This window comes from Charadrius vociferus, unplaced genomic scaffold, assembly GCF_000708025.1.
Source record: "Charadrius vociferus isolate BGI_N301 unplaced genomic scaffold, ASM70802v2 scaffold185, whole genome shotgun sequence".
NCBI lineage: Eukaryota > Metazoa > Chordata > Aves > Charadriiformes > Charadriidae > Charadrius > Charadrius vociferus.
This window is the reverse complement of record NW_009648955.1, coordinates 3,351,878-3,379,618: the sequence shown is the minus strand read 5'-3', so window position 1 is coordinate 3,379,618 and position 27,741 is coordinate 3,351,878. Positions and strand designations below refer to the sequence as shown.

General features: G+C 40.1%; 1 protein-coding gene across 1 annotated transcript; it reads right to left on the bottom strand.

Moving 5' to 3' along the window:
• Nucleotides 1–6,992: 6,992 nt before the first annotated feature.
• Nucleotides 6,993–20,705, bottom strand: MRAP2 (melanocortin 2 receptor accessory protein 2). Its single transcript, XM_009887474.1, has 4 exons — nt 20,626–20,705; nt 19,230–19,363; nt 12,771–12,870; nt 6,993–7,543 (listed from the first exon to the last, which is right to left on the bottom strand). Exons 2-4 carry the CDS (start codon nt 19,354–19,356, stop codon nt 7,159–7,161), a joined length of 612 nt encoding a protein of 203 aa, XP_009885776.1. The 5' UTR covers nt 19,357–19,363; nt 20,626–20,705; the 3' UTR covers nt 6,993–7,158.
• Nucleotides 20,706–27,741: the final 7,036 nt, after the last annotated feature.

Sequence of the window (27,741 nt, the reverse complement as noted above, 5' to 3'; positions counted from 1 at the left end):
AATATTCAAAGTTATGTGTAGAAAATACTACGGGCAATCATTAATGTAACACTCGTAAATTGAATTACATTCAGATCTTGTCTGGAATCTTGCTTGTCCAAAGGTGGATTTCCACTGAGTGACATCCCAGTCTTATTGTGTATCTTACATTTTGTTAGTAATAAAGTTACGTGCAATTTTTAAAAAATATTAGGAATACTGAGGTTATTCCGTGAACTCAATTACCATTGAAAAACTCCACTTGATGCTTTTTCAGATACTGTAGAACATGCCTGAATATTTTTAACTCGTTTATAACTTGCCTTACAGTGATTCCTTTGTGAACAATTTGAGTAATACGCTGTTTGGCTCCTATTTTCAGTATATGGAGTTACTAGTTTTCGTTCACCAGGGCACGAAAATCCTCTTTTTCCAACATTTTGCTTTTTCTTCGCAACAGCCTCCAATTCATAAAACATTCCCTTTCAGCTAAGACCCCTTTCAACTTTGTGAATGACCAGAGGGCTGGAGCAGAGCAGGCATTCTCTGGTGGTGCTCAAATTCAAACTACTCGTTTACTTTGCTGCGATGGCAGAGTGGTTTAGCTGATTTGTTTTGGAGCAGATGTGGGAAAAGCCCATAAAATGCAGTGTGGGGTACTTACTGGTACCCCGTTTAAAAGGGAAGGCTGTACAGAGTAAGATTTTTACAAGGGGCCGTTCTAGATCTACCAGAGTACCATCTTCATAGATGGACACTTTATTCTGTAACAATCAATCAAACTAAAGACAAGGTACTAAAGCTCAACTGCAGAGATATGTTGGTGGGCAAATTTTAGAGTTAAAATACTGAGCAAACTGGAAAAGGGGACAGACAAAAAAAAATAATCTTCGGGAATGACAAAGTAGACTAGTAGAAGGCATAATCTGCCACACAAGTAGAGACTGTGGATGTAACTTTCTGCTGAACTGACAGGCATCATAGCACGTAACACGCTGAACGTTAGAGAGACTATTGCGTTGTCCCTCCCCTCTTACGCCCTGCTGGAGTTTATACACTGAAGCCTAGAGCCTGTAAGATACTAGATAGCACAGGAGCAATTCCTACTGCATCACTAAGGTGTAACTTAGGTGTGCTGAGCTTTTGGTCCCTTGTTGCAAAAGAGATGGACCAACTGGAGGGAAGAGAACCATCAGCAGTCTAGAAAATGGAGCCTTTGGAAACAGTGAACCCACAGGGGCTGCGCTGCTCCGGAGAAGAGAGATGAGGATGGCTATTACACTCATTGTATATGAAAAACCTGCTGCTAAAGGATAGAAAAAGCAGCAGCAATAAGTCAAATTAAATTCAAGACAGATAGATAGCTATTTGGTGGGGCTGGAAGGACAGGTTTTCAAACAAATCAGTAAATGACTAGTCCTTAAGAATTCCATAGCACGTATATTGAGGTTGTAGTTCAACCAGCTGTAGTTATTTAGGGCAAGGCAAAGAAAGCTAGAATCTACTCATCAGGTCCTCTCTTGTAATTTTGTCCAGTCCACAGCGTGTTTGGTAGTACTGGCTGAAGCAAGCATTTAAGGCAAATATGAAATACTTCAGGTCTGTGTCTATGTTGTTATGTATCATGCTTCTTCAGGGACAAGCAGTAAACATGCATTTTGGCTTACACAAGCATGCGACTGTGCATGCAAAGAACAATACAGTGCAACAAATGATACCATATGGGCGCAGACAGTAATCAACAGTGCAAGGATTTTATTTTAAGACTACACACTCACACACATAAAGTAAGAGAAAGTGTATACACATATATAGGGATATTAAAAAAAAAATAATGGTTATTTGGCAATTAATACAGTTATCTTGGTTGTTTCATATGCACTATTTTCAGTATTCTTACTGTAGATGTTTAGTCCTCAATAATGAAGTATTATTCTATAATCATAAAAAGTGTAAATTCAATAATGCATTTTATATAAAATATCAGCTATGTGTAAATATGCTGTAATTTCTTGATTTGAGACTGTTTTGCAATCAGGATAAAATTGAATAATTTCAACCTACCATTTATTTCCCGTACAATTTTCTGTATGTGTAACACTGTATTAAAGTGCGTGACCTGAAGTGAGTTTGGGGTTTTTTTTTTTTTGGTTTTGTTTTTTTTTTTTAAATTACAGCAACCCTTATGGTCCCAGAGAGGCCAGGCCTTGGCTGGGGGTGTGCCAGGGCACTGCCTGGGACAGGAGGGCCTAGGGGAAGCCTTTCTGATTGCTGGAACTCTCTCAAACATCAAGAGGGGGTTGCTTTAGTGTTCATGCAGTTCAAACACCTTTTACAATTCTTACATTAAGATACCAGCATTTGCTGAGAACTGACATAGTTTGAATGAAATTCAAATTAAATTCAGTCTATTTTACAAAGCAGGGACAGTATTGTTTACCATTACTGTAAGTTGTAACAGGGTTTATACAGCGTCCTCACATGTATTTATGCAGTTGTACTTTTCACTGAATTTTTAGGCATTTTCTTTAATTTTTAGGCATTTACCATGAAGTGGCACTCTGCACAGCAACAGACTGTCTCTTGTCTTGAATGGCTGCAGTAATGGTGTTCTTTTTGGAGAACTAAGGACCAAGGTTTAGCTTCCTTGCTGAAGTTACTAGTTCTTGACTCTTAACAGTACAGAAAGGGGAAAATACCCTGAAACAGAGCAAAGGCTGACAAAACAGGTCATTAGCTTTTACTGTATCCCACTGAGGATTTCAATGGGATCTTTCAGAGAATAACAGAATTACATACTACTTGCATATGTTTTTCCTTTTCTTATGCCACACTATTTCATCATGCATTTCCAGGAGACATTATAGTGAATGGATTAAGAGAATCTTAAACATAATTTCTTTGAATCATTGCCTTATGTTTAGCTGGAATTAATTTGTTTACAGCAAAGCAGCTGGAGTATGATAATTTGAATTGTCATGTTTGAAGCTTTTAGGAAATCAAGTGAGCAGCTGGCTGGGTGACTCAGTGACCTAGATTACAGAGAAGACATTTGCTTCAAGAGAGGAAAACAGGGTGTGCAGAAGACTATCAGATCTCATCACGGCACTTGTGGCAGAGACATAAGCAGTACGTTCTATTTGAAGTTCTCTGAAATACATGTCAAAATTGTTCATGTAACAAACTAAATGAATTGCCATGGACTAAGACTTTATTTGATAATGCATAATACACTTTGAAGTCTGCCACTGTATCCAGTATTTAACCTATTCTGGAAAAAAAAAAAAGAAAACAGATCTGTATACCAGCACTAGCTGTGCAGATGCAGTTCTGGAGGGAAGGGGGGGCCATCCATCAAGTGCTGCCCTCACTCTTTTGAACAGAAAGTCCTCTGGTAACTTTAAATCCTAATGTTTAGCCTTTCATATAGCTAATTACATACCTCATGTCCAAAATTAAGAAAGCACAGAACTCCAACTCCTGCTCTTATTGGAGAACATGTGGTAAAAGGTGCTGGCTCTGTGCTATACTTGCTAGCTGTCCATACCCGAGGCTGCTGAGTTAGTTCAGTCCAGCTCTGCAGTGTCTCCAGCTGATTTATTTAGCTTTGCCATCTTTCACTGCCAGGAGGGGAGGGCAGAGGAGAAAGGGAAAAGCGCACTTAATTCCTCCTTTGCCAGTGGCTTGTGAAGGGTTTGGTGGGGTTCTTTTAATCACAGTGGCAAAAAATATCAGTATTAAAAGTATTCCAAGATCTACAGCTCAGGTGCATAAATACTAAATTGCATGACAAATACACATCACTTCACCTTTTAGCCTCAGAGCCTGTACATCACTGGATTTTAGTAGAGAAGTTCATGTTTTTACCTTCCCCTTTCTCTTCTCTGATTTTTACATTGTATGTTTGGTTGGGGTTTTGTTGTGGTGTTGTTTTTTTTTTTAAAAAAGGGTACATAGCTAAAACTTGTTTACACAGAACATCATTTCACAAATATATACCTTTGAAAACTGGAATACATAACTTGACCTAGTAAGTCCTTACAGAGTACAATACATGGTTATACAAAGAAACATATGTAATTATCTTAGGCAAACTCTGTATGAAGTTCAATCTATCACAGGTGATGTGTAGTGAGTTCTGAGAAGAGGCTCTGAAACAGATAACCCAAGCAGTAAGAAAACTTGCAATAATTCCTTTTTCAAACATCATTCCAAGTATTTGTTTTGAATGATTATGCTGGTGAAAATACTTTCTGTGCACTTCATCGTGAACCAACTCATGTTGGTTTTCTGGGAAAAGATGTATTTATTTTTTTTTAAACATGTTATACAAAGCTGGTTATTATACCAATTCCCTTTCCTGAGGCAAAACACCATGCCTATTAGTTCTTAAAAAGGAAAAAGAAAGAACGAACAGCTTTAAAATAACTGCTTTTGAAGACTGCAGAAAGTTTTTGTATTTGCCTTTGACTCTGCTCTACTGCAGAGGAAAAATCTGAATCAGACTGTATTGCTGCCACAGTGCTTCTGAAGTCATGTGTGAGCTGTGCAGTGGAGACTGCCAGGTTATTCTTCTGTAAAAAGCAGTGTGAAAGACTTTAAAGACAGAAGGGGGAGAAGATAGAAAGAGCAGAGACGTCAGGGAAGAACAGAAGCAGGAACCAGATACTGAAATACCTTTACAGGATTAATACATGCTGTAGAAGGACACTAAGAATACCGACTTAACTTACAACACATTCGAATTATGTTATCCCTTCATCATTTTAGTAAATACCTTTCATCTAGGCATTATGTGTCACCAGCATCCATACACAGGAATACTTCTCCTTTCTCCCCAAAGTAGAAGTTATGCACCTAAGCAAAAGCCACAAAGATTTACAGTGGCAGAAGAAAAGCTTAGGTCAGCCCACTGGGAACAGCTAACTTTTCTTTTTCTAAAGCCAGACCTGTATTATTTTGAAACCTAGTTTTAAATGCTTTAGAAATAAGCTTCATTGCTTGATTGCAGAGGAGATGGATCTACAAAGATTTTTCCCTCATTTAAGTTGCATTTCTGTTTTCAAGAATGGCAAAGAAAAAAAAAAATAGATCAAACATCACTGAAGGCAACTCACTCGTCTAGAAATAGGCTATAAGAGCCACAGTTAGTAGAAATCCCAGAGCTTGTTAGTAAGAACAATATTGAGCTTCAGTTCAGACAAAGCTCAACCATTAATTAGATAGCTAACAGTTGTTGGAGGTGCCTCAGCAGGAAGCAGTTGCCACATTCAGAAGGCAGATTTCCCAAATTTCTTAATTTGAGAAGAGAAAAGGAAAGTTCCTAGCTACAGCTTTCATACTTGCTTGTTGTCAAGTACTTACTGTAAAAAGAGGTCGTTTCTGCACCTGAAGCAGCATACTGGAGACCTACGTTGCAACCTGTGCAGCTATGCTCATTTATAATGGGGTTCACTTCAGTCGTCTCTTGGGAACTATTTGCAACAATTATCTGCTAGTTTTAAACAGTCCCTGCTTTGCTTTAAGTATAATTCCATTACTTTAAACACTAGGAAGCAGAGCAAGAATTACATTTTAAAAGCAGGAAATTTAGGTATAAGTGGTTTATAATAAGGGCACAGGAGATGAAAATAAAGGAGGTTTCCCCCACTCCTTGTATTCTTTAAAAGCACAACCCATTTGTTATTTTTTCTATTTGTCAGGTGAAGGAAGAATGAATTCATCAGCATTAAGCATCTGAAGAACGTATCAGCAGGCCATTGCTACATTTTCACTCTGACACAAACACGCTGTATACAAAGCAGGTTAGTTTCAAGAAAAGCCAGTCAGGCACGGTATCTTGAATCCACTAGTTTCATGTCAGTTAAGAACTTCCTGCAGAGCACTCTTACTTCCAGTCCAGCAAAAGATTTGAATCTGGTTCCTCTGCATCCTATGTGCTTGCCCTAAAACCACTTGACTGTTAGTTACTCATCTCGTGAAGAAAGCTGAAACATGATTCAAGTACGGGCTAAGGTTAAGAACCTTCTTCCTTCTCTAAAAAATAAGCTTTAAGGTTGAAATTACAACTGTTCAATCCCTTAACAAACCTTTCCCTGGGACAACAGCTGTGGTTGCAACACCATCCCAACTGAGTACAAAAAGATGGAGCAAGTGCAGCTCAGCTATGCCTTTGGAGCTGGTCCTCCCAACAAGTCAAAGCCTGCTAGCCTTTCACTGGCCCACTAGTCAAGAAAGCACTGTTTATAGAGCCAAAAAGCTTTAAGCCTATAAGCAAAGCATAACACCAGCTTAACATACCACCACCATTTGCATATAGTAACTCTATTGGCAAAAGAATAGTTTTTATCCAATTTCCTGTGATTTACGTACTTCATCCTGCACTTAACCAAACTGGAAGTTTGCATCAGCAATTAAAAAAAGAAAAAAAAAAAGGAAAATCAAATTACTGAATTACTGTTTGTGTGTAGAATACTAATTCCAGTCATCACTGGGCACCTGTTGGATTATCATGCTAAAGTACTATAATTGCAGGCACCAATTTGTTTTTACTCAACAGCAGGTGGTGGTAGCATTTTGTAAACACAGTAACCAAACAATTTAACATGAAACATATTCCCTCTGTAAGATTTGTAAGTTGGGTTTAACCTGCACCGACAAGCAGTTAGGAATCAGAAGCTGAAGTTAATGCCAAGCAGATAGCCATTGTGCTGCCCAGTTTCAGGTGTCCTTTTTGGGAGCGGCAGAAGCTGCAGAACCTCCCCAGGGGCTGCCTGTTTTATTCTTTGCTTCAGTCTTAGCTTGAGGTTTACGCTTTTCTTGGCTGAGGAGTTTTCACACACCTCCCAATGCTACACTTCAGCCTTCACAGTCCCTGCAAATTATTATGGTATCCTTCAGAACTGGACATAAGCAGTGATTTAAAGACAAAAAAAAAACCCAAACAAAACAAAATCAGAAAGCAAAAACAATGCTGGGCAAAAGGTTTAGCCTACAAAAGGCATCAGAATAGTGCATTCAGTGTTTTACTTTAGTCTAAGCAGAGCTCTGTCAGCACAGCCAGTCTTACATACAATAAAAAGCACAGGTCTGAAATGCCTTCTACCAAAATACCAGAAGGCCAAGAAAGGCTTCAAACTGGGCAGTAACAGGAATGTTTACCTTAAAGTATAAGACTTCTCAGTCAAGGATCCGATGGGAAGACTGCATGACCGATTTGCTTTCTAAAATGATTGGTGGCTCTGAGATGAGGAGATCATCCTCACCTAGTGAAGAGTTCTGCTCAGTGTTCACAAAGTTAGGAATGTTAAACTTTGTAAGATCCTCCTCAAACATTCCACTGCTCCTGGGAACTTCCTGGAAGTGAATATTGCTCTCCAGACCTGGAACTTTCTGACTTTGCTTCGCTTTGTCCAAATGTTCCACTTCATTAATACAGAAATGGAAAAGCGACCGGGATTCTTCAGCTACTTGACGAGAAAAGACCCTCTCTGACTCTAGAGGTCTTCCAAAATCTGCCACAAAGCTATTCATGCGAAATCTTTTTTCAGAGGGTTCTGCATTGCTAAGGAGGAAAAAGAAAAATACAGTAAGCACAAAAGTAGAACTATCTGAGTTCTTTAAAAGCAAATTGGGTTTCAGCAACAATTATGATCAGGAAGAACAGAAACCCTACAACAGACTTTAAAAGCCAGCACTATTTATTATTTGCTGCTAAAGCTATATTAAGTCTTGATTTGTCATAATTTTCCATGGGAATAAGTTATCAATGCCAGCACTCTTAAATGGCACTTCTAGTAATCAATATACTTTAATAATCAGCTCACTGAATGAGTTTAGAAATACTCTTCAGTATTTCCTCTTGATATCAAGTAGTAACCAGTTTTTAAAAATGGCTTATAGAACACTGAGAAAAATCTTTGACAGAGAAAGTGTTTCCGAGACACAGGCAGCACTGCTGTCACCAAAGGCGTAATTTGAGTGGTTGGTTGTCCGGACATCAAACCATCTTTTCCACTGACCAAAGACATTCAGATTTCCAAATCAGGAGAGAGGAAACTAAAGACTGCTATAAAGACTGGCAGTCTTAACAATTCAGACACATAGCCCAGGAAAGACATCTTAACATCTTCCTTGGAGTTTTCTAGAAGTGTTAGCTCAAACCAGCTCCAATCTGCATGGACTCGTGCAGGAGCCACGAACAGCTGGGAGTGAGGCAAGCTCAAGCTAGATGCAAGTTTTACAGACAGTAACACATTCTTTGTTAGACGGAACGTATATGCTATCATCACAAAATGCAAGTTATTTGCATCTGAAAGGCAGCAGAGGTATTCAGAGGATGAATAGTGGAAAAATTCAGAACATTCTCAGAATATAAGTTTTGTTAAGTAAGAATTAAATCATACTGATTAGATGCGAACATGTAGCAAATGGCACTGGAGCCAGGTAGTTGGTCTCCTAAAGGTACACACAGCACTTAAGAGAGATTTTCAGAGAAACATTATAATTGAATTCCCTCAAGCCTGCAGTAGGAGGTAAGAGCCTACATGCTTTTGAAAGCCTCAGATGGCACCTTCAAAAATCTACCCCTAAAACCTTCAAGTTCAGAAAATACCTACCATTAGTCTTTCAGTCACAGCTCATCTTAAAGATGAGCTTTTTTACTTCCATTACATGATACGAGAACTCTGTCCTAACAAAATCAGTTCAAATAAAAGCAGTCCTCTACTTTGTCAAAAATGTATTGGCTCATTCTGCATTTTGACGTGAAGCATGTGGCAGCATAAAGTTTACATTGATGCAAGACAGACCAGTAACTAAGTAATAATCTACTGTATAGACACCAGAAGGCAAACAAACTGGAGTAATACTGTGGCAGCCTTCTGACATTTATATATTTAGAATGTAACAGAAAGCGCCACTCTGAATTTAAGTTGCATATACAGTTTTGCAAATCTGCCACCAAGAGTTTCTATGTAGTATTGTGGCACAGACAGAGGAGGTGGCAAATAAGCACAGAAAGACAGACAATCATTATAAGCCTAGGAAGAAGTGACTTTGGAAGAAAGCTTAAAACGCATCCATTAGAGAAGTAAAACTAGTTCATGGGTGTGGGAAGTGCTTTATAATCCAGTGAGCTATGAAGAAGCAAAGGCTGACTGTACAGAAGGGCACACAAGACCGGCAATGGCAACCTGCTCTAAATGGAAGAATAGAAGATTCAGAATGTTGAGGACATACAACAGAATAATCCTGTGCTCATGAGCAAGGAACACATGATCTAAGACACAATGATATTTTTGGATTCTGAAATTCACAAACACTGTATTTTGGGGAGGAATTTTATTTTTTTTTTTTTTTAAACTAGACTAGAAATTGGCAGTCTTGCTCATTACGGTATGCAAATATACCTCAGTCTGTATCTTTTCAGAACACTCAAAATAAGAAAAGCAGCCTCAGAAATCCCAGTTTTACTGTGGAAGGGAGCACAACCACCTGGACAATCAAATCCCTTTTGCAATATTTGGGCCAATAGGACCCTCTGAGTCCCAGGAGATGCCAACAACAGAGCAGGAAGGTGAATGCCAGACACTGAGCATCGCACATACTGAAAACCACTCAAAACAAGCAGTTGCCAATGAACTAACCCAAGCTCCCTTTTCTGGCAATCTTCCAACCTGCTATGCAGGGTTCTGGTCTGATGGATTTAGTATTAAGCTCTGGACTTGAGTGCACTGTCAGGGTACAGACTGTTTTGCCCAGTATACCCTTCTAACAGGAGCATACTGGTGGTGTATTGACGCTTGAGATTCCTCTTAAAACGCCCCTTCTCTCAACAATCCCCGAAGTGACCCGGAGTACTTGGCAAATCATGGAAAGGAGTAAGTATCAAATCCTCCAAAACAGCAGGGTTTGGCATCCCAAAAGGAATTTGGGGGATCTAAACAGATCCTTAGTGCCAATCCAGAAGTGCTACCCTGAACCCGAGAAACCTCCCTGAATAAGTTTTCAGCAAACACATACATCTATCTGTAGAAGGAGCTTTTGTTTCAGTGAATCTGCATTTCTTCAACTGGATTTCACCCCAGAATCCTTAACTGAAACCAACCGATTTCTTAACAAAACAACAACAACAAAAATATAATCAGTCATTTCACCTTTAGTGCAACTAATTGTACAACCTTCCTCAATAGCTGCATGAAGCTTTGAGATTACACCAGCCAATATTTTGTATTGATAGGTGATAGGTTATATGAACACATGCATTTGTTGCACAAATGCATTTTTAAGGACACTTAAATGCAGAAACAAACACAGCATGCTAACTTCTCCTGAGTGATGAATGAGAGTACTTTTCAGGCAGGAATTCGGAAAGATTGTCAACACAATTTTTTTGTCACACGAGCTAATAATTCTACACATACTAATAATGCAAGCAAACAAAGTGCAACAGGCACTATTTCCATAACTAAATAAATTCCTACCTGTCTCAGTCCATATCCTGACCCTTTTCTTCTGGTTCAAGAACGTAGCCAATTCTGCACATCTTGTACAATTGTTGAAAAGTACATGCTATCATACCCCTTTCTATTGAGCCAAGAAAAGCATACTACTAGAGAAATCAGAGTATTCTACTTTGGACCCATCCATCTTATGCCAGCTACACTTATCTCTCAAGTTAATGGTACTTTAAAGAACAGCCAAATTGACTTACTAAAGTCAGAGACACGTCCATCAATCAGACTGGCTTTCTCTCAAGACCTAGGAACCCCATTAACATCTATTTCTAAAGGAGGGCTGCAAGACAGCCCATTAATGAAATGATGAGTCATGAAGAATCCAGTCAGGGATAAAGACAGAAGATACAGGCAAACTAAAACCAGTCTGCACTGGTTTTACAGGTAGGTGTTTACATTCTCCAGTTTTTACACGTGTGTATCAGAAGTAACAGAAAACAACAGTATTCACTGCCCTTAGCGTATTCCAGTACCATACACATTGGGTTACCAAATCTCAAAAAATAGTGTTCAAATTTTTAAGGGTGCCAACTCAGCATACTTAATAAGCAGGCAAGCATTCAAGCACACAGCTCCCAAACTTGCAAAGGAAGTTTAAAACAAATACAGAAAGGAATGGAAGTTTAAAACAAATACAGAAAGGAATAACTGGACTCTTTTCAGCAACTGAAGAAAAATCGTATTAAGGTTTAGACTGGAAGAGACTTCCGGATGTCTCTAGCCTAATGCCCTGATCAAGGCAAGGCCAACTCTTAATTCAGATCAGGTTATCTGGTTGTGGCAGTTGATCAAAAATGGAGGTTTCACAAATGCCCTAGGCAACCTGTTCCAAGAAAATTGATAAAGCAAGCAGAAACACAGTGGGAGATTCCAAGCAACCCTCTGGTACCTGAAAGTACCTTTTTACAAGTATACAAGCTTTTGACAAATATCCCTATCAAATTCTCTTTGTTGTACTTTTGACTTCATCACTTCTTCGCATCTTATATTATTCATGTGGGATACAGACTTAGATGCTCAGCTAAGAAACAAGATCTCCAGGGAAAAGAGGCAGCACACCATCACTTACAAGGACTTTAAATAGATTTGGGAGCCAAGTCTGGCTATTTTATGACAGTCTGTAAGGGAGGCAAAAATACCAGCTATGAAATTCAGTGAGTCAGTTCCGGGAAGCTGAATTCTTCTGCCTCTACTTCCTTCTCACAGAAGCAACAATTTAGGAGCATGGAAGAGGCTCACGATAGACATATGTCCTCCCTAATATGTCCCTGCCTCTAGAGATGTGCTATTACATGAAGTTTCAGACCTAGTCTACATATGACTAAATAGCAAAGGGCCCTCAATAGACAGAAATAGGCAGGCTGCTTTAGAAAGTGATAAGCACTAACAATTGCCTTTCACAATCAGCTTCTCATCATCGCTACCTGCCTGCAATCTCACTCTTCAGAGAGGCTTTTTATTTCTACTTTATGCCATGCAAGCCTGAGAGGAGATGCGGGTTCAAACTTTTCTCAGAGGAAAGGACACCGACAGCCTGCATGCTGCACAAATGCAGATAAACAGTTGAGGCAAGGCATGGTCTGCACATACTTATCAGCTGGAAAGCACAAGAAAAAAAAAAAGATTAGTTTGTGACTTCCGGGGGACTCTGGTGTTAAATGTGGGCTGATCTGTATTTCAGCATCTACTGGAATTTCTCAGCAGAAACTAAGACACTCTGGGGAGTCACAAGGTTAAGGGAAGATCTTGTAAATACTACCAATATCTACTTTTTGGACTTGAATGCACAAACACATGGAAACCCTCCAGACTTCAGACTTCCTTAATTTAACATCTGCACTGCATTTTATTTGTATATACTCCATCAATATTCACATTTCTGTGTTCCACTCCGTCATAACGTAAGCCTACCTAGAATGACCCCATTAATTTGCAAAACAATAACCTAAAGCCACCTGTTTGGCAGCCTACCCCCCACCTCCCTTTTCGCATGAAAATGCATACATGCAGCTATTGCCTTCTTACTGCATGCCCACTGACTATTTGCTAAATAGGGAACACATTAGTAAATTCTACAGAACTGGTCTCCTAAAAGCACTTGGAACAAAGATTATTTGAAACAATGATAGAGGGCACTCTTTCATAAGAATGGAGTAGACAAAGGTGGTGCTGAGCCAGTGCAATGTCAGCACTGTCACTGCTTGTTTGGGGGTTGTAAAAGAATAGGCACACCACTTAGCAGGCTACATTTGTTATTCCAGTTTTCAGACTCACTCTTGATGTGGTGCTCCTGTCTTCGTCAGCAGGGTCAGTACAAAAAACATGAAAATGACAAAAACCGCAAGACCAACCCAAAATCCAATAACAATGGAATCTGGTGAAAAAAAAGAGAAAATAAGATGATCAGTATTTCACTTGCGCTTGCATAAAGTTCCCTTCCACATATAGCATGGCTGCAAATGCCAAAAGACTTTGTGCCTTATTCCTGGATTGCAAAGAGGAAGAACAACCAGTTTTCTTTTATCTATTTTTATACAGAAAGCTGTGTCGAAACTCTCATTTCTAGCCTAAATTTTACTGATGTCCGGACAAACAAGAAACAAGATGAAAGAGGGAAGACACTGAATTCTCTTCGTTAGTAAAAAAAGAGCAGCTCCCTTTGTGATGCCTGGCCCATGTCCAAGCATTGCTTTGGAAAGAACTTCGGTGCTAGAACTCAGAGGAGAGGATTACTTGATTTTCGGCAATAACCTCTGTCCCTGTAGAACTGAACTGCTATTTTAAATTATTTCTGCCCGAGACCATTACGTTTCTAGGTTTTGATGGATTTGTTTGACACAATAGGTTTCTTTCAGTGGTAAGATAGAGAGTTCAGAAATAAATAGAACAGCAAATAGTCTTATCTGTGATCTCAACAAATATCAATAACCAACATACACAATACATTTCTGACTACTTTTTGATTTGGGTTTCCAACTTGCATACAGAAAACTGAAATACAATGTCAGAGGAGGCAAACAGACTTGGACAGAAAAAAGTCAAACCACCAGTTAATTAAAAGGAAAACACCAATGCAATAGCCAAATATAGAAGCAACTGGGAAGAACGTGGGGTTTTGCCTGTGTGCATAAAATGTACCTACTGCTCTCATCTATAGCAAATAGACCCATAGATAAATCAACAGTCTACCTAAAACAAATCCATGTCCACTTATGCCTTCAAAGTTGACGCACAGTTACTCCTGAAGGAAGCTCAAAGCCTCCAGGAACTTGATTAAGAGAGGTACAAGTGGGACAAACATATTTCCAAAGAACAATCAATTGATAAGGATGGCCCAGAGTTACAGAGCACCAATCCAAAATATGACCTGACCCAGGACCCACAGTATACAGGTGCTTTTTCACCTGTCATTTGAGTTAGTTATTTTTTGTTTATGCAAATACTCAAAACTTCCACTGTAAAAGTTCAAAAAAAATTAACATACAAACATGCCAGAGGGAAGTCTCAGTCAGGACAGATTTTCACTTTACCCTTAACGTCTCCTTACACACCTACTACTGAACCTCAATGATCCTTGCTGGCTGTAAAGCTACATGCTGATCTGTCTGACTCAGTGCAGCAGGCACAGCACAGAACTTCAGCCACCATGTTGAATCTCCTACAGGACTAACTAAAAACACCAGAAAACAAGGAATGAGCTATCCTGACTGGTGCTTGACCCCAACAGTTAAATCGCACTCCCATCGCGAAATATCTTCATGTTAAAAGGCAGATCTGGAAACTGGAAATCAATTCAAACCATTTGCTCTTCCTCTGCGAAGTCTAAGTGCCTGCTGCAACTTGAGATTTTCTCCCTGTGAAAATACTTTATCACAATCAAGTCACTCCTTAATCCCTTTTCCTGGTAAGCTAAGGAGGTTAAGTTTCAAGTCTCTCACTGCAATGTTTATTCCATCTCTCCTCTGCCACATCTCCCCCTCTCAACACCCTTTGTACAGTAACTAGAGGGTGGTTCGAGTGTAGGTTTCCATGATGGGGGGGTGGGCGGAGGGAGTCTGTAATACTCTTTTTTGCTTAAAGCATACCAGTATGAATTTATTTCTGTAATTCCACGCATTATGAGCCCTAAATTATTTTCAGAATCATTCTGTAAATATAGCCTGTATTCAGTGGTTCAAGACACATCTTATGTTTGGCCCTACTAATACACAATAGCTCGTGATTATCTACCATCCCACTGGACTTTGTAATACCTGAAAATTTCATATAAAAAGAAATACTCCCATTAAAAAAAATTACCACTTAACCATTTACAGCTACTATTACCTACCAATTAGTCAAACATGCTTCAATGATATGCAACTGCATTGATGATCAGACTTCACATTCTGGTTAAGTAAGATGTCTAAAAAATATGCACGTAAATTATATTGATCAAGCTGCAAAATATAATTCATCAACTAGGAAGAAATTATATTTGGAAGAAATTTTTCACTGTGAGGGTGGTGAGGCACTGGAACAGGTTGCCCAGAGAAGCTGTGGATGCCCCATTCCTGGAAGTGTTTAAGGCCAGGCTGGATAGGGCTTTGAGCAACCTGGCTGAGTGGAAGGTGTCCCTGCCCATAGCAGGGGGGTTGGAACTCAATGATCTTTATGGTCCCTTCCAACCTAAACCATTCTAGGATTCTATAACTAAGAAAAAAAATTAAGGGGAGGGAATAAAAATCAAGATTCTGATATATCACTCCCCACAAAAAAATCATACCTGCCAGAATTGTGTGCTGAATCATAGAATTGTCTAGGTTGGAAGAGACCCTTGGGATCATCGAGTCCAACCATCTACCCCACTCTACAAAGTTCTCCCTTACACCATATCCCCCAACACCACATCTAAACAGCTCTTAAACACATCCAGGGATGGTGACTCAACCACCTCCCTGCGCAGCCTATTCCAATGCCCGACCACTCTTTCTGTGAAAAATTCTTTCCAAATGTTCAGTCTAAAGAACAAGCCTGTCTTGTTGTTTATTTGGTGTTCCCTCTGCTCCAACAGAATTCCTAAGTTTACTGAGCCTAAAGCTACATCTTCCTTGCTTTATTGTGGCTCCTGACACACTTCCAACCCTCTGCTCTGTCAGTTACATTCTTTGGATTTGTTTAAAACTAAAGCAGGTGGCCTGAGTTCTCTTCAGTATTTAAGTCTCACTCATTTAAGTGTAAATTATTGAAAGCTACTAACTTCTAAAAAATTATTCAAAATAAACAGTGCATAAAACATTTATTCAAAAAAGATGGTATGTAGGACTACATTTACAATACTGTCCCAAGTTACAAGTAGATTGGGAAGGTATCCCGTGACCTTCCCAAGTTGCAATATCAGCCTTCCTTTCCTTCCTAACAGACTCATAACATCCTGGCAGCAGTTCTGACTCCCCTGATCATTCCTACCTATTTTACCTCTCCCTAATATTACTGAGGTTTCCTCTGTTCTAAAGGCACAAAAAAGGATTTTCTTCATATCTCTGCCAGTCAGATATCTCCTAGCTATCTTTCTCTATTTACTCTCTAAAGTTTTAATTTACAAAACATCAGGTGCCTCCTTTTCTGGATTTTCTGATTTCTAGTTCCTGCCTTCATTACCTCTCCTTAGGCAGAACATATATTTTGCTTGTAAAACAACAATTTTTTTTTTTTTTGAGTCATATCTGAAAAGTCACTGTGGCATTTGAACACCTCATCTTCTCCCAACCTCCACTTCTCCCCCTCTCCCACCCCTCCAAGAAATGTGGTTTTGTGTATTAGATTGTTTTATTAATATTTTTCTTCACAGGTAACTTTGCATAAATTTTACTTTGCTTTCAGAAAACAGGCTTCCGAATTGCTTTGTATATACATTAAATAGTAGGAACTTCCATTTGTCTACAATTAATTACATCAACATTCACCTGAAAGTGGCCTCCAACTTTCTCTTGTGAAATTCATCTTACCTTATGGGTCAAAACAGTGCCTTCATGTTGGGTAAAATACCTTGTGTATCAGAAATAAATTATTTAAAAAAAAAAAAACACCTAACACATACACCTCTAATGTTAAGAAGGTGCCAGTGATATTTTACAGCTAGCCAACTATTACTGCCAGCCTGCATCACCAAAACTGGAGTCCATTCCCCTGTAAATTCTCCAACATAAGTTACAGGCATTCATTAACATCCCTTCTCTGGTTTTGCCATCTTTTTTTCTTTTATATATCCAACAGCATTCAAAGACCATCCCACCATAACTGTGCTTCCTGCTCTCAGAGCAGCGCAGAAACACATGCCCTACTCAGCCACTTCTGATTTTCAGTACTTGGACTGGATGAGCTGGTGTTTTCTAAACAGAGTGGAACCACTAACATTTTCTCCTCCCACCACACAACTCCCCACCAACTGGTCAGGCTATTTATCCCTTTGGCTTCATTACAGCCTACAGTACAACCGCACAGTATACAGCTGAGCCAACTGTATATGAGCTGTTTTAACTCTACACTGTAAGCCACATCACTGAAGCAGCCTCCCTCATTGCTTTCACCCCAGCTTATAATACTGATTTGAACTCCATATCATTACTAAAAAGTTATAATAGCACACCTGAAGGAGACAGAGTATTTCCAAGTGGTAGTATGTCTACAAAGCTCCAACCTCACCATTTTTGACACCTACCTCTACAAAATTTATCTTTGTTAGCAGAAGCTTAAAATAAGCCTACTTGCAGCTGTGCCAAAGGCTACGAGATTTAAGATTCTTATGTGGCCAAAACAAAAAGCCAATGAATCAAAAAAACGAAGATTTGCCAACATTCATTGTCTCCCTTCTAATATAATCCAGTGTAATCTCTGCTCCTTCCTCTCCAGGTTAGGATTTCAGTGAAGTTAAATGTCTGACCATGTTGCCTCCACATTCCTTGACAGTCTCAACTCAGCTGGAAATAGCTAGAAAAAGAAACGTATCAAGAACATGCAATGTCAAGAAATATCATGACATACACAGCACAGACATAGACCGTTCCTTTACTAAATTAAATGCAGCCCACTGAGAATGCATGCTGTAACACCAGAGTAAACAGAGCCAGCTCCAATCTATCAGTTAAAAAAAAAAAAAAGAAAAAAAAGTCCAGAAGGGACTTCCTAGATCACTGATTCAATACTACTATTAATCTCTCTTTCATATGTACATCAAGCTCCACCTGAAGAGCAGCTGTTTCTTCTGTCCCATACAATTACAGTTGTCAGAACCCTTCTGCTCTATAAACAGCACAGTCACATAGCAAAGCTGAGCTGCCACGCTTAGCATGGCAATCATTTTGATGTCACTAAACCTTCCCCAATCCAGAGGTAACGATCATTTGTATTTTTTTTCTTGTCTCACTCTCTGACACAACGAGCTAAAACACAGACATGTACGTAACGCCACAGCTAATCTTTGTAATCAGTAGTCTTTGTAATCAGGTTTGGCCTCTGATTAAGTGGAATAATGGAATATAAATTAGAAACATAAAAAAAGCTAACCTACATTTTTTAAGTACCTAACAGTTGTAAAAATACAGACAGTAATAAGCAGACTTGGGGGGGGGGTAGGAGGGGGAAGGTAAAGTACAATTCAGGCTAAAAAGCAACTTCTGCTCTAGTTCTTTTAAAAGTATTAAGTATTTCAACAAGTTTCTTCTGACCCTTACAGAGTCCCCAAAACCTCCTGACTGGGCAGAGCCAAGGGAGATCAGCCTTTCTGGACTACTGATAGCCACTGCAAGCACTCCTCTTTCTCAATCTGAATCCTCATCATGATGAATGAGGCCGAAAGTAGGTATCCCACCCCGGACCAGTGCTCCAGCACCAGATGGAGACCTTTCCCCAAGACTTTGGAGACTGGTGCTCAAACCTTCTTACAGCGTATCCAGCTCAGAAACAAAGAAATGGAATGATTCGCTTCTCTTTGGCAAAGTGCTTGCAAAACACATACAGTAATCTGAGTTAGTCTCTGTTACTTCCCCCACACACACACACACACACTCATCTTCTCCCCGGCTCCTCCAAAAAAAGATATTTCATAAAAGTGAAAACGTTTGCCTAGACTTCAGATAAATGGTAGTCCAGCTGTACTAGCTTGTCCTACCTAAATTCTCTCTCAATTCCTACCCATGGTTTTCATCTCTCTGGTTCGTGTCCTCCACTTGTTACTTCTACTGTAAGATATCTCCAGTATTAGCAGAATGCTCAATTTAGCACTCTCCTGCTACAAAGTCCCAATGATAAAAGTTTATCCAGAAAGAGAAATTTCTTCTTTTAAGTTTTTTATAGCCTTAAATTTATTTTCTATGAAGAAAACCAAAAGCAGTAAGGCTGCCCACCACCGCCCTTTTAGCATTAACAGAAACAAGAACAGAGCAAAACGGACCATACCAAGTAGTCACCAGAAGCAGCAGTAGCTGTAGTTGCTGTTATAAACTGTTCCTCAGTATTGACAAATTTCTACCACAGACAAGAAATCCATAGTTCTCTCATGCACAAGAAAAGCAGTCAATAAAAAGACATAGACTCATAAATAATGATAATAATAAACAGAGTAATAACTCTAATTGCTGAGAATCCAAAAAATTAGAAGATATATTTTTGTACAATAATCAGTTACAAATGAAGAGTAGGAACATTAAGATGGGCAAGCCCAGCTGCAATAAAATGTATCTCTATTGAACTTACATTTATGAGCCTTCAGGCCTTCAAACGACACAGGTCCATACTCATAGTACTCGTACTCCCAGGTGTAATCGGAGTTAGACAAGGCCTGCTGGGAGGTTCTGTTAGAAATCAGCCTCAGGGCAGACATCTTGCACCTAAATAAATATATACCTGTGGATACAAAATGCATTAATAGAGACTGCAGGCTTTTAGCGCATCTTTTAATTTTATACAGATTACTTTCTTATTTACAGGATCTCTGCCTCGTCACTGTTCCCAAGACGAGCCACTCACACTTACAGAAGCTTCCTTTAAAATCCAGTATCACTGCCCCATCAGACAAGGCCAACACATTCCCTCCCATTCCTTCCCCGGTCTTTGCTGGCCAACTACAAGTCAACACCGAGCTTCTCTTGAACAGAAAGAAGAGAATCTATGTTCACTTCTACACAGATGCCTGTAAGTGTACAAAGGTATCAAACCCAGGCTCCTCAGATTGAATATAGCTTTTGTAGCTCAAAAATAGTAAATACCAAAGATGACCAGCCTCAGCAGCTTAGGGTGAACACTGCCGTGAAAATCTGGATGGAGAAATGGCTGGACCACCAGGCTCAAAGGGTTATATCATCAATACAAAGTCCAGATGGCAGCTGGGTACCAGCAGTACCCCGAGACTGATATTGGGCTAACAGGTTTATCTTCCTTAAAGAGCCAGACAGTGAAATGGAGTGCACTTGTAGCAAGCTTATGGATTATAGGAGGACAGTCAAGAGGCTGGAGGGCAGATTGCTACTCAGAGGGACCTGGACAAGCTGGAGAAAGGGACTGACAGGAACCTCATGAGGATCACCAATGCAAAATGCAAAGTCCTGCATCTGGGAGGGAATAATCCCACTCAGTAGTACAGGCTGGGGGTTGACTGCTGGGGAGCAGCTCTGCAGAGAAGGACCGCCAATGGACAACAAGCTGAACACAAGTCAGCAATATTGCTTGTGACAAAAAAGGCCAAGTGCGTACTGGGCTAAATTAACAAGAGCGTAGCCAGCAGGTCAAGAGAACTGTTTAGTCTTCTCTACTCACCACTGGTAAGACTGTATCTGGGTTACTGTGTCTGGTTTCAGTGTCCCAAATAACAGAAAGACACGGACATGCTGGGGCAAGTCCAGTGGCAGGCCACCAAGACGGTCAGGGAGCTGAAGCACAGGATGCATGAGAGCCTAAGGGAACTGGGTTTGTTTAGCCTGGAGAAGAGAAAGCTCCTGGGAGACCTTAGTGCTGTCTACAGTTACAATTACAGTCAGAGGGTGCAGAAATGATGGAGCCAGACTCTTCTCAGAGGTGCAGAGTCAGAGGACAAAAAGCAACGAACACAATTTGGGAAACAGAAAATTTAAATTAGATACAAGGGAAAATTTACCTGATCTAGTTGAACATGCTTTGAGCGGGAGGCTGGACCAGATGACCACCAGAGGTCCCTTCCAACCTAAATTTGTCTGTGCTAACAAACAGCTTCAATATGCCACTATGGAAGGAAAATAAAGCAGGAGCAGTTCATTGAATTGTCTTGATAGATATTTCTGTCATTACCACAACGCCTCACTAGGGATTTGCATTTTGCAGAGTGATTTTTTCAGAATATTAAGACAGTTTTGTGCAGAGATGTGCTCTTTTTTGGAATGCACAAAACATCAGCTACAGCATCTAGAGTCAGTACACTCAATTTGAAATCCAACATATTACAAAATACTTTCTGTAAAAGCAAATTGAGCTTTGGGTAATTTGCGTTCAATTAAAACCCAGTGGGGTGAAGACTTCATGCAGTTCATAAAACTATTGCCATTACTTGTTCTGTGGACAATGAAACTTCTCGGATCACGAAGTCAAATCCAGATAAAATTTCTTAAAAAGAAGGGCCCTAAATAGCTGTGTCATTCAAAATAACTGAACCTTCAGTCCTTCCTAAGGATAATTAGACTGACTAAGGCTCTGCAAGTAAAGCACATTATTCTAGTACTAGGAGGGCCATACATAAAGAACAGGAATCGGGCACAAAACAATGAATACAAATTCACCCAGGGAATACAAACAGCTTTTCAAATTTGTATAAGAGTTCTTTCTGCAACTATTTTACCATGAGTAAACACTTACAAGAATGTCTCAAAACAATTTTAAATAAATAGCGCGGTATGTGCCTGAAAAAGTAAACTTCATACCCACTTACAATATTCGGAACCTTGAACACATACCAAAACTTGACTAGCAAGTGACAAATCCTTTAAAACAAGAAATGGATCTATTTCTCAACTCAAACCAACTTAATTTTCACGATGACCAATTTGCCAACAGGAAGGGGGTGGGGGGAAGCAGTGAGAGAAGTGACCAACCCATTCATTTGCTTGGGTCAGGGTAAGGAGCTTCACATTACCCTCACTCTCCTTTAGCCACTCACAAAGTTCCCAGAGAGAATAAACAGCCTGAAGCATAAAGGAGGAAGAAAACGAGATGGATGTAATGGACAATCCAGTTCACAGCTGAGCATGTTTCCCATCCTCTACTTCCAACCCTTAAAAAAACACGACAGAAAGAGGTAAGTGTGTGTGAGTGACTGTACTAACAGTAAAGTTCCTCCTTTGTGTTCCCCCTGACTAGAAAACCTTCTTATTTCCTGGAACCAAAGAAAGAAGTAAGTAAGTCTAAGTAAGCTTTAGGCAGATTTTTTTCTAAGGTAACTGTTGCCTCCTGAGAGAAGCAAACGGCACAGAGAATAACCTAAGATTCTTGCCCTAGTTTGCTCCCATCTCAGCTCTGTCAGTTGTCTCTTACAAGACCTTGTGTTGCATTTTGTGACTGAGCCTTAAGAGACTACATGGTGCCGCACAAGGTTCCCACCATCTTTTTCCCCTCCTCAGTGTCTTGTGGATGATAGGTCTCTTGCCAAATGTTATTAGCACATTTGTGTTTAAGGACTACTTTTATCTTTTATAGCCTTCTAGAGAAGTCTTTCATTTAAATATTTCTCATGTAAAAAGAGCTGAATAGTAGTCCACAGGCAGAAAACTTCAGAATAGGGTACATGAACAGTCCGAAAAACATTTCTTCTTCCACCTTAAGTGCAAGCAGATTGGATTAATTGGGTCACATGCAGATTTCTTTCCTGATCTAGTCACTAGTGTCCATTTACGATTTATGGGAGAATAGCCACCTCTAGGACACAAAGAATCTGTCCTGTTTTAGTCTTAGGTTAGGACTAGAAACTCCCATGTTTCACCACTGACTACAATCATTTCTAGACTTACTTCCACTGTAGACAAGCCACTATCAGAGGATGAGATGCTAACTGAAACCTGAGTCACCAACTCCCAGGCTCAAGTTTTGCCTCAGGATTTGTTGGAAATATAAAATATGCCTCTTAATCATCCAAGCTTAAACATCGTCTCAAACTAGCTCACTTGTAAGCTTTGTCTGTCCAAATCCCTCTAAAACCTCAGCCTGAAACATTTTAAAGCAAACCTTTTCTACTTAAAAAGCCAGCTGAGTATGGTGGGACAAGGATCAGCACAGACCAAGCAGTGAACATTAAGACCCTGCATCTCCTGAAGAAGAGCAAAGCAGGGTGAGATGGCATACCTGCAAACTGTACTGTGCATCTGCCAGGCTGCAGCAGGTCATGGAGGGACTGCAGGTGCCAGATAAGGGCTTCTGGGGAGGAATTCCCCCAGGAGATGCACTCAAGTGTTTTTTCTGCCAGGAGTGGACAGCAGTGATTCATCCCACAGCTCTGAAGCATGACAGGGAGCTCATCTAATTGACCTTGCTGAGGCTTTTTTGAGGGGGCACAGGAGTTGTTTAAGGCAAACATGAAAGCCCCTCTGTTGACTTTGATGTGTATGGATGCAGACAGCCTTTCCTCACCCTGGCTCATTTCCTTCAGGACCAAGTAAGTGAGCAACAAAAAGCTTCACTTTGATCACTCAAGAAACTCCAAAGCAGTGCTGTGTTCAGTGCTGCCAGCCAGGAGATTCAGGCAGGTCAGTCTCTTGGAAACTAAAAAGGGCAAGCACTCATAGCCTTCTTCTGGAGCATTGAGTTAGTCTCTGCAGATAAAGGATGTCAACAGGTACCCAACACTCCCCATGAAGACATGACCACAACTCCTGGAGTTGAATTATATCTTCATGAGAACTCATCTGTAACCTGTGTGAAAGTTTGTAAGGTCACAGCTTGCTTGCCAGTGGTACCTGAGCTATATTTGCACAAAATCCACATCTTTGAAGTGCAGTAGTGGGGCATCAAACACTGCTGCAGTTCGGCTATTTGCTTCAATCCGGACATCACCGGCACATTGCACAATGCTTGCAGCCACCTACCTTTCAAACTGCGTCACTGTAAAGGCAAAACTGGACACACGCCGTATCTGAAGCACAACTTCATGGCTTACACCACTGCTGTGGCCACAAAGGCAAATCTACGGTATGTAACCACCACCAACAACCTCCGAACCTGACCTGTAAGCACAAGAACAAATCCATGTGGACTTGTTAATGTACTGTTCATTTCTGGAGCAAGAGAAAGGACCAATATGGTAGACAAGCAACTTAGTAAATTTTAAATCAAAAACTACATTTGTTTTCCACATACTCCCATTCTGCTTACTGCCATAGAATCTAAGCACTTCACCGTCTTCATAGAATAAACAAACAAACTGTTGTCCCCTTGCAAACTGTGAAGATCCCAAAAGCCAGGCAGAAAAAAGAAAAGAAAAAAAAAAGTAGCAGCATTTTAAAGTGTAAGAAGTCCTAGCCTGAGAAAGTTTAGCACTACACCCTGATGCATCAGCTCCATCAGCTGGGCAGTACAACTAACCCAGAAGTTGTTAGCTATGAGAAGTTAACAACTCAGGCTGTTACCATACCCCGTAAGTCCCCATACCAGCAACAATATTCTGTATGGGGAAAGAAGGGAATCACCCACCACCACCGCATTCCTTTTTACTCCATCCCAAGGACTTAATAGGTGAGGTCAGAGGGAAAGTAGTCAATAAGGAAAGCAAGCACAAACTTACTTTACTATGTGCTGCATGAGCTCAAAGGTAATACAGACCTCATCTTTCTACAACCCTTCTACGTGGCTATCACTTCGAACAAGCTGTGCCACTCCCAAACACTAATGAAAAAGCAGTTTGCAGGAAACACTTAACCAATGGTCCTTGCTTCTTGCTAATTCTCAAGATTGTAGATGTGCAGGATTTGAGATCAAACTTGTGGTCTTCAGGGGAACACCCAGTCTTCCTGCCTACAATAAAAGAGAGGAAAGCAAGCTATACTAAACAAGTGAAATTTAGCAAGAAAAAATAGGAAGATAACTGAAAACTGACTGTACAATTGAAAAAAAAAATAAAAAACAATCATTCATCCTAATTGTGAATGCATAACACCTGGGACTTTTCTTGGAGAGAAAAGAAAGTACCACTGTTAAGAAGGTTCAGGGAAAGTACCACTGTTCAAGAAGGACAGGGAACTGGAGAGGGTCCAGCAAAGGGCAACGAAGATGATTAGGGGATTGGAACATCTCTCATATGGAGGACGAGGGGTAATGGGCATAAACTTGAACATAGGAAGTTCCATCTTAACATGAGAAGGAACTTCTTTACTTTGAGGGTAGTGGAGCACTGGAACAGGCTGCCCAGAGAGGTGGGGGAGTCTCCCACTCTGGAGACATTCAAAACCCGCCTGGACGCTGTCCTGTGCAACCTGTTGTAGGTGACCCTGCTCTGGCAGGGGGGTTGGACTAGATGATCTCCAGAGGTCCCTTCCAACCCTAACCATTCTGTGATTCTGTAATGTTGTTTATGTTTGTGATTGATGCTTACCAACAGTGTCATATGCATAAACCATTGCACTAAAATGATGTTGTATTCATTGCAAAAGGACTTTATAACAATGGTAAGAAAAAATGCTGGTTTAGCCACGGCTTATCTGGGAACTGAGGATGAGAAATGACAAAGTTACAGACATCTGTGCCTCATAGAACTCTATTACACATCATATAACATATATTTTGTTATTCTTATAACTGCGCAATATAAACTAGACTCTAACAATAAACTGCTTATATACCACACATATAAATTCTCATGAAAATGCCTTATTTTCTATGTACTGATGCTTCATTGTCTTGCACTGTGTGTGCTACAGTGTAAAAGGTCTCCACACCATTCTATACAATTTGCATCCTAATTGTATAGCTAGCTTGTACTTAATCTAAAATGCAATGACTTTCTAGTAAAATTTAACAAATAAAAGATTAAAACAGTTTGCCAAGTATATTCCTAAGAGATAATAATAATCTAGGCAAGTACTAATGCCCACCTAGTAGTTCAACTCAGTAGGGGGCACCTGGAAGTTAAGGAGAAATGAAATCACACTGTACTATGAGTTCACAAACAACTACATGGATTTGAAAATAGAGCAAATGTATAAGCTCACTCAAAAGCCTTGTCTGAGAAGACAGCTGAATTATACCTAACATGGCATCACAGAAGCTGTGTAATCCTTCTGCTCTTAAAAAGTTTCAGTCCTGCACTGGCAGTAAAGAGACATGGAATAGTCAGTATAGAGCTGTTGGGACTTGCTCTCAAAACACACTGAAGCAAATAGCTTAGCTTAACTACAGTACCAAAAGTCTTAAAAATTACAACCAGAATACACAGTCTTAAGAGACAGTATTATCTACAAATAATAAAGAAATGGTAGCTATAATTCCATTTATTTCCTGCAGCTAGGGCAGAATTACACAATCAATCCATCATCCAGCTTCAGTGTAAGAATCTGAGCTTCAGTTGAGCTCAGAAAACATTTCATTTTGACATTCAAGATGGCAAAAACTGGTATGTTACAAGAATTCACCCTTCTACCCAAATAATATATCTCTACACAAAAAAAACCCAAACTTGACAGTTATTATAGTCATAGTAGAAAACAAGACTAAATCTTCCTTTTGAGCAAAGAAAATTCTATTTTTCTAAAGAGAAAACAAACAGATAAAACTGCATCTGAATAACAGGTTTAAATTTCTGAGCAAGTTTTAAAGAGGGAAGATCATTTCCCAGACATGCCCCAGCTGAATCTCCACTGAACCTACTTCTGGAGGGCAGCAGGCTCACAGACATGGCTGCAGACACAGCAAGGCTGTGGTCAGAAGACAGCTCTGGGTATTGCTGAGCCCATTGTCCTCTCCCCACTAAAAGCGGACCTCCTCTCAGATGTGCACATACGGCAGCTTCAAAACGCAAGTTCCCTCAAGACCAACTAGACTAGAAGCCCCATCAATAAGCACTAAGGTACTGAGGCCTTTTAGTCCTATAACATTACAAATGCTGACATGAACGGTACATGTAAGTATACTCAACACCTTCCAAAAGAAAGGCTTTTTCCCTCAGCTGTTTAACACAGCCAATTTAACCTTTCACACTACAAATTTTTTAACCTTCAACCTTTCAGAGGTCCCAGGCTGATTTGTTACAGAAAACCCTCAAGTGAAAGAGCTCTGGCACATCCACTAATCAGGCAAGAGTAAACCATACAGCAAGTTTGCAACTGGCCTGCCCTGAATGCCTCTGCTTTTGGGCTGCACTATCTTCCTGAATTTTCCTGGCTTATTTCTTTATTTTATTAAATGTCTCTTTTTATTAGCTTTATTCCCACAGAAACCTTAGCACTGAGATGGGGATGTTTTGGTTTCCTTGCTAACCCTGAAGTCTGTCAATCCAATGCCTTATTCTAAGCAGAGAGAAATGAAAGCTCCCCCCCCCCCTCCATGCTCTTGCTGATCAGCCCACTGCAGGTAAACTGGAATGGCTCCATCAGTTAGCTATTAAGAGTTGTTTTTAAAATGCCTTCTATTTGTGTTATCACTTAAGAACCTACTAAAAAAAAAAGCAGCCTCAGTAGCAGGGACAGAACAAACACTAATTTTTTGTAACTAGAATATTATATTAAATTTGAAATTTGCATAGGGTTACTAGACTAGATTTACTCAAATCAGCTAGTCCGCAAATCATAAACACTGGAAGCCTAGTGCTCAGTGTAGCCAAAAGAACAACTGAATCCAAGAACAGAAACACCCAGGAGTATTTCAAATAAGCACACTTAAACCGACAATTTGTAACAAGGGCAAGGTTGAGAGAAAGAGCTAATCTTGTGTGATTGCTTCTGGGAAACTCGGCGCTGATTAACAGCTGAAATTGCCCAGGCTCCCTTCATGTCACTTACCTGGGCCTGAAGATGCCCTTTGCCAGAGGTGCTGCTGCTGCACAGGTCACCCTTACCAAACCTGCAGGGTGCTCCATCCCGATGTACCAGCCCCTGGGTTTAAATGCAGAGCAGCTGTTCATAGAGTTGCACCACCAAGAAAACGGGTAAGTGCATTCAGGCCTCATTTCATAGCTCTGGTTTGGCTTTGCATCAGTGAAAAAAAAACACCAAAGTGCCAAGGCTGAACAAGCAGAGTGGAAGCAGAGTACATTTCCCCTCTC

Bases quoted from the DNA above. Each gene is read 5' to 3' on its own strand.
- MRAP2 (XM_009887474.1), bottom strand. From the start codon at position 19,356: ATGTCTGCCCTGAGGCTGATTTCTAACAGAACCTCCCAGCAGGCCTTG. The intron at 12,871-19,229 runs GTAAGTTCAATA...TTTTTTCACCAG, and splicing joins AGGCCTGAAGGCTCATAAAT to ATTCCATTGTTATTGGATTT. The intron at 7,544-12,770 runs GTGAGTCTGAAA...TTTCCTCCTTAG, and splicing joins ACAGGAGCACCACATCAAGA to CAATGCAGAACCCTCTGAAA.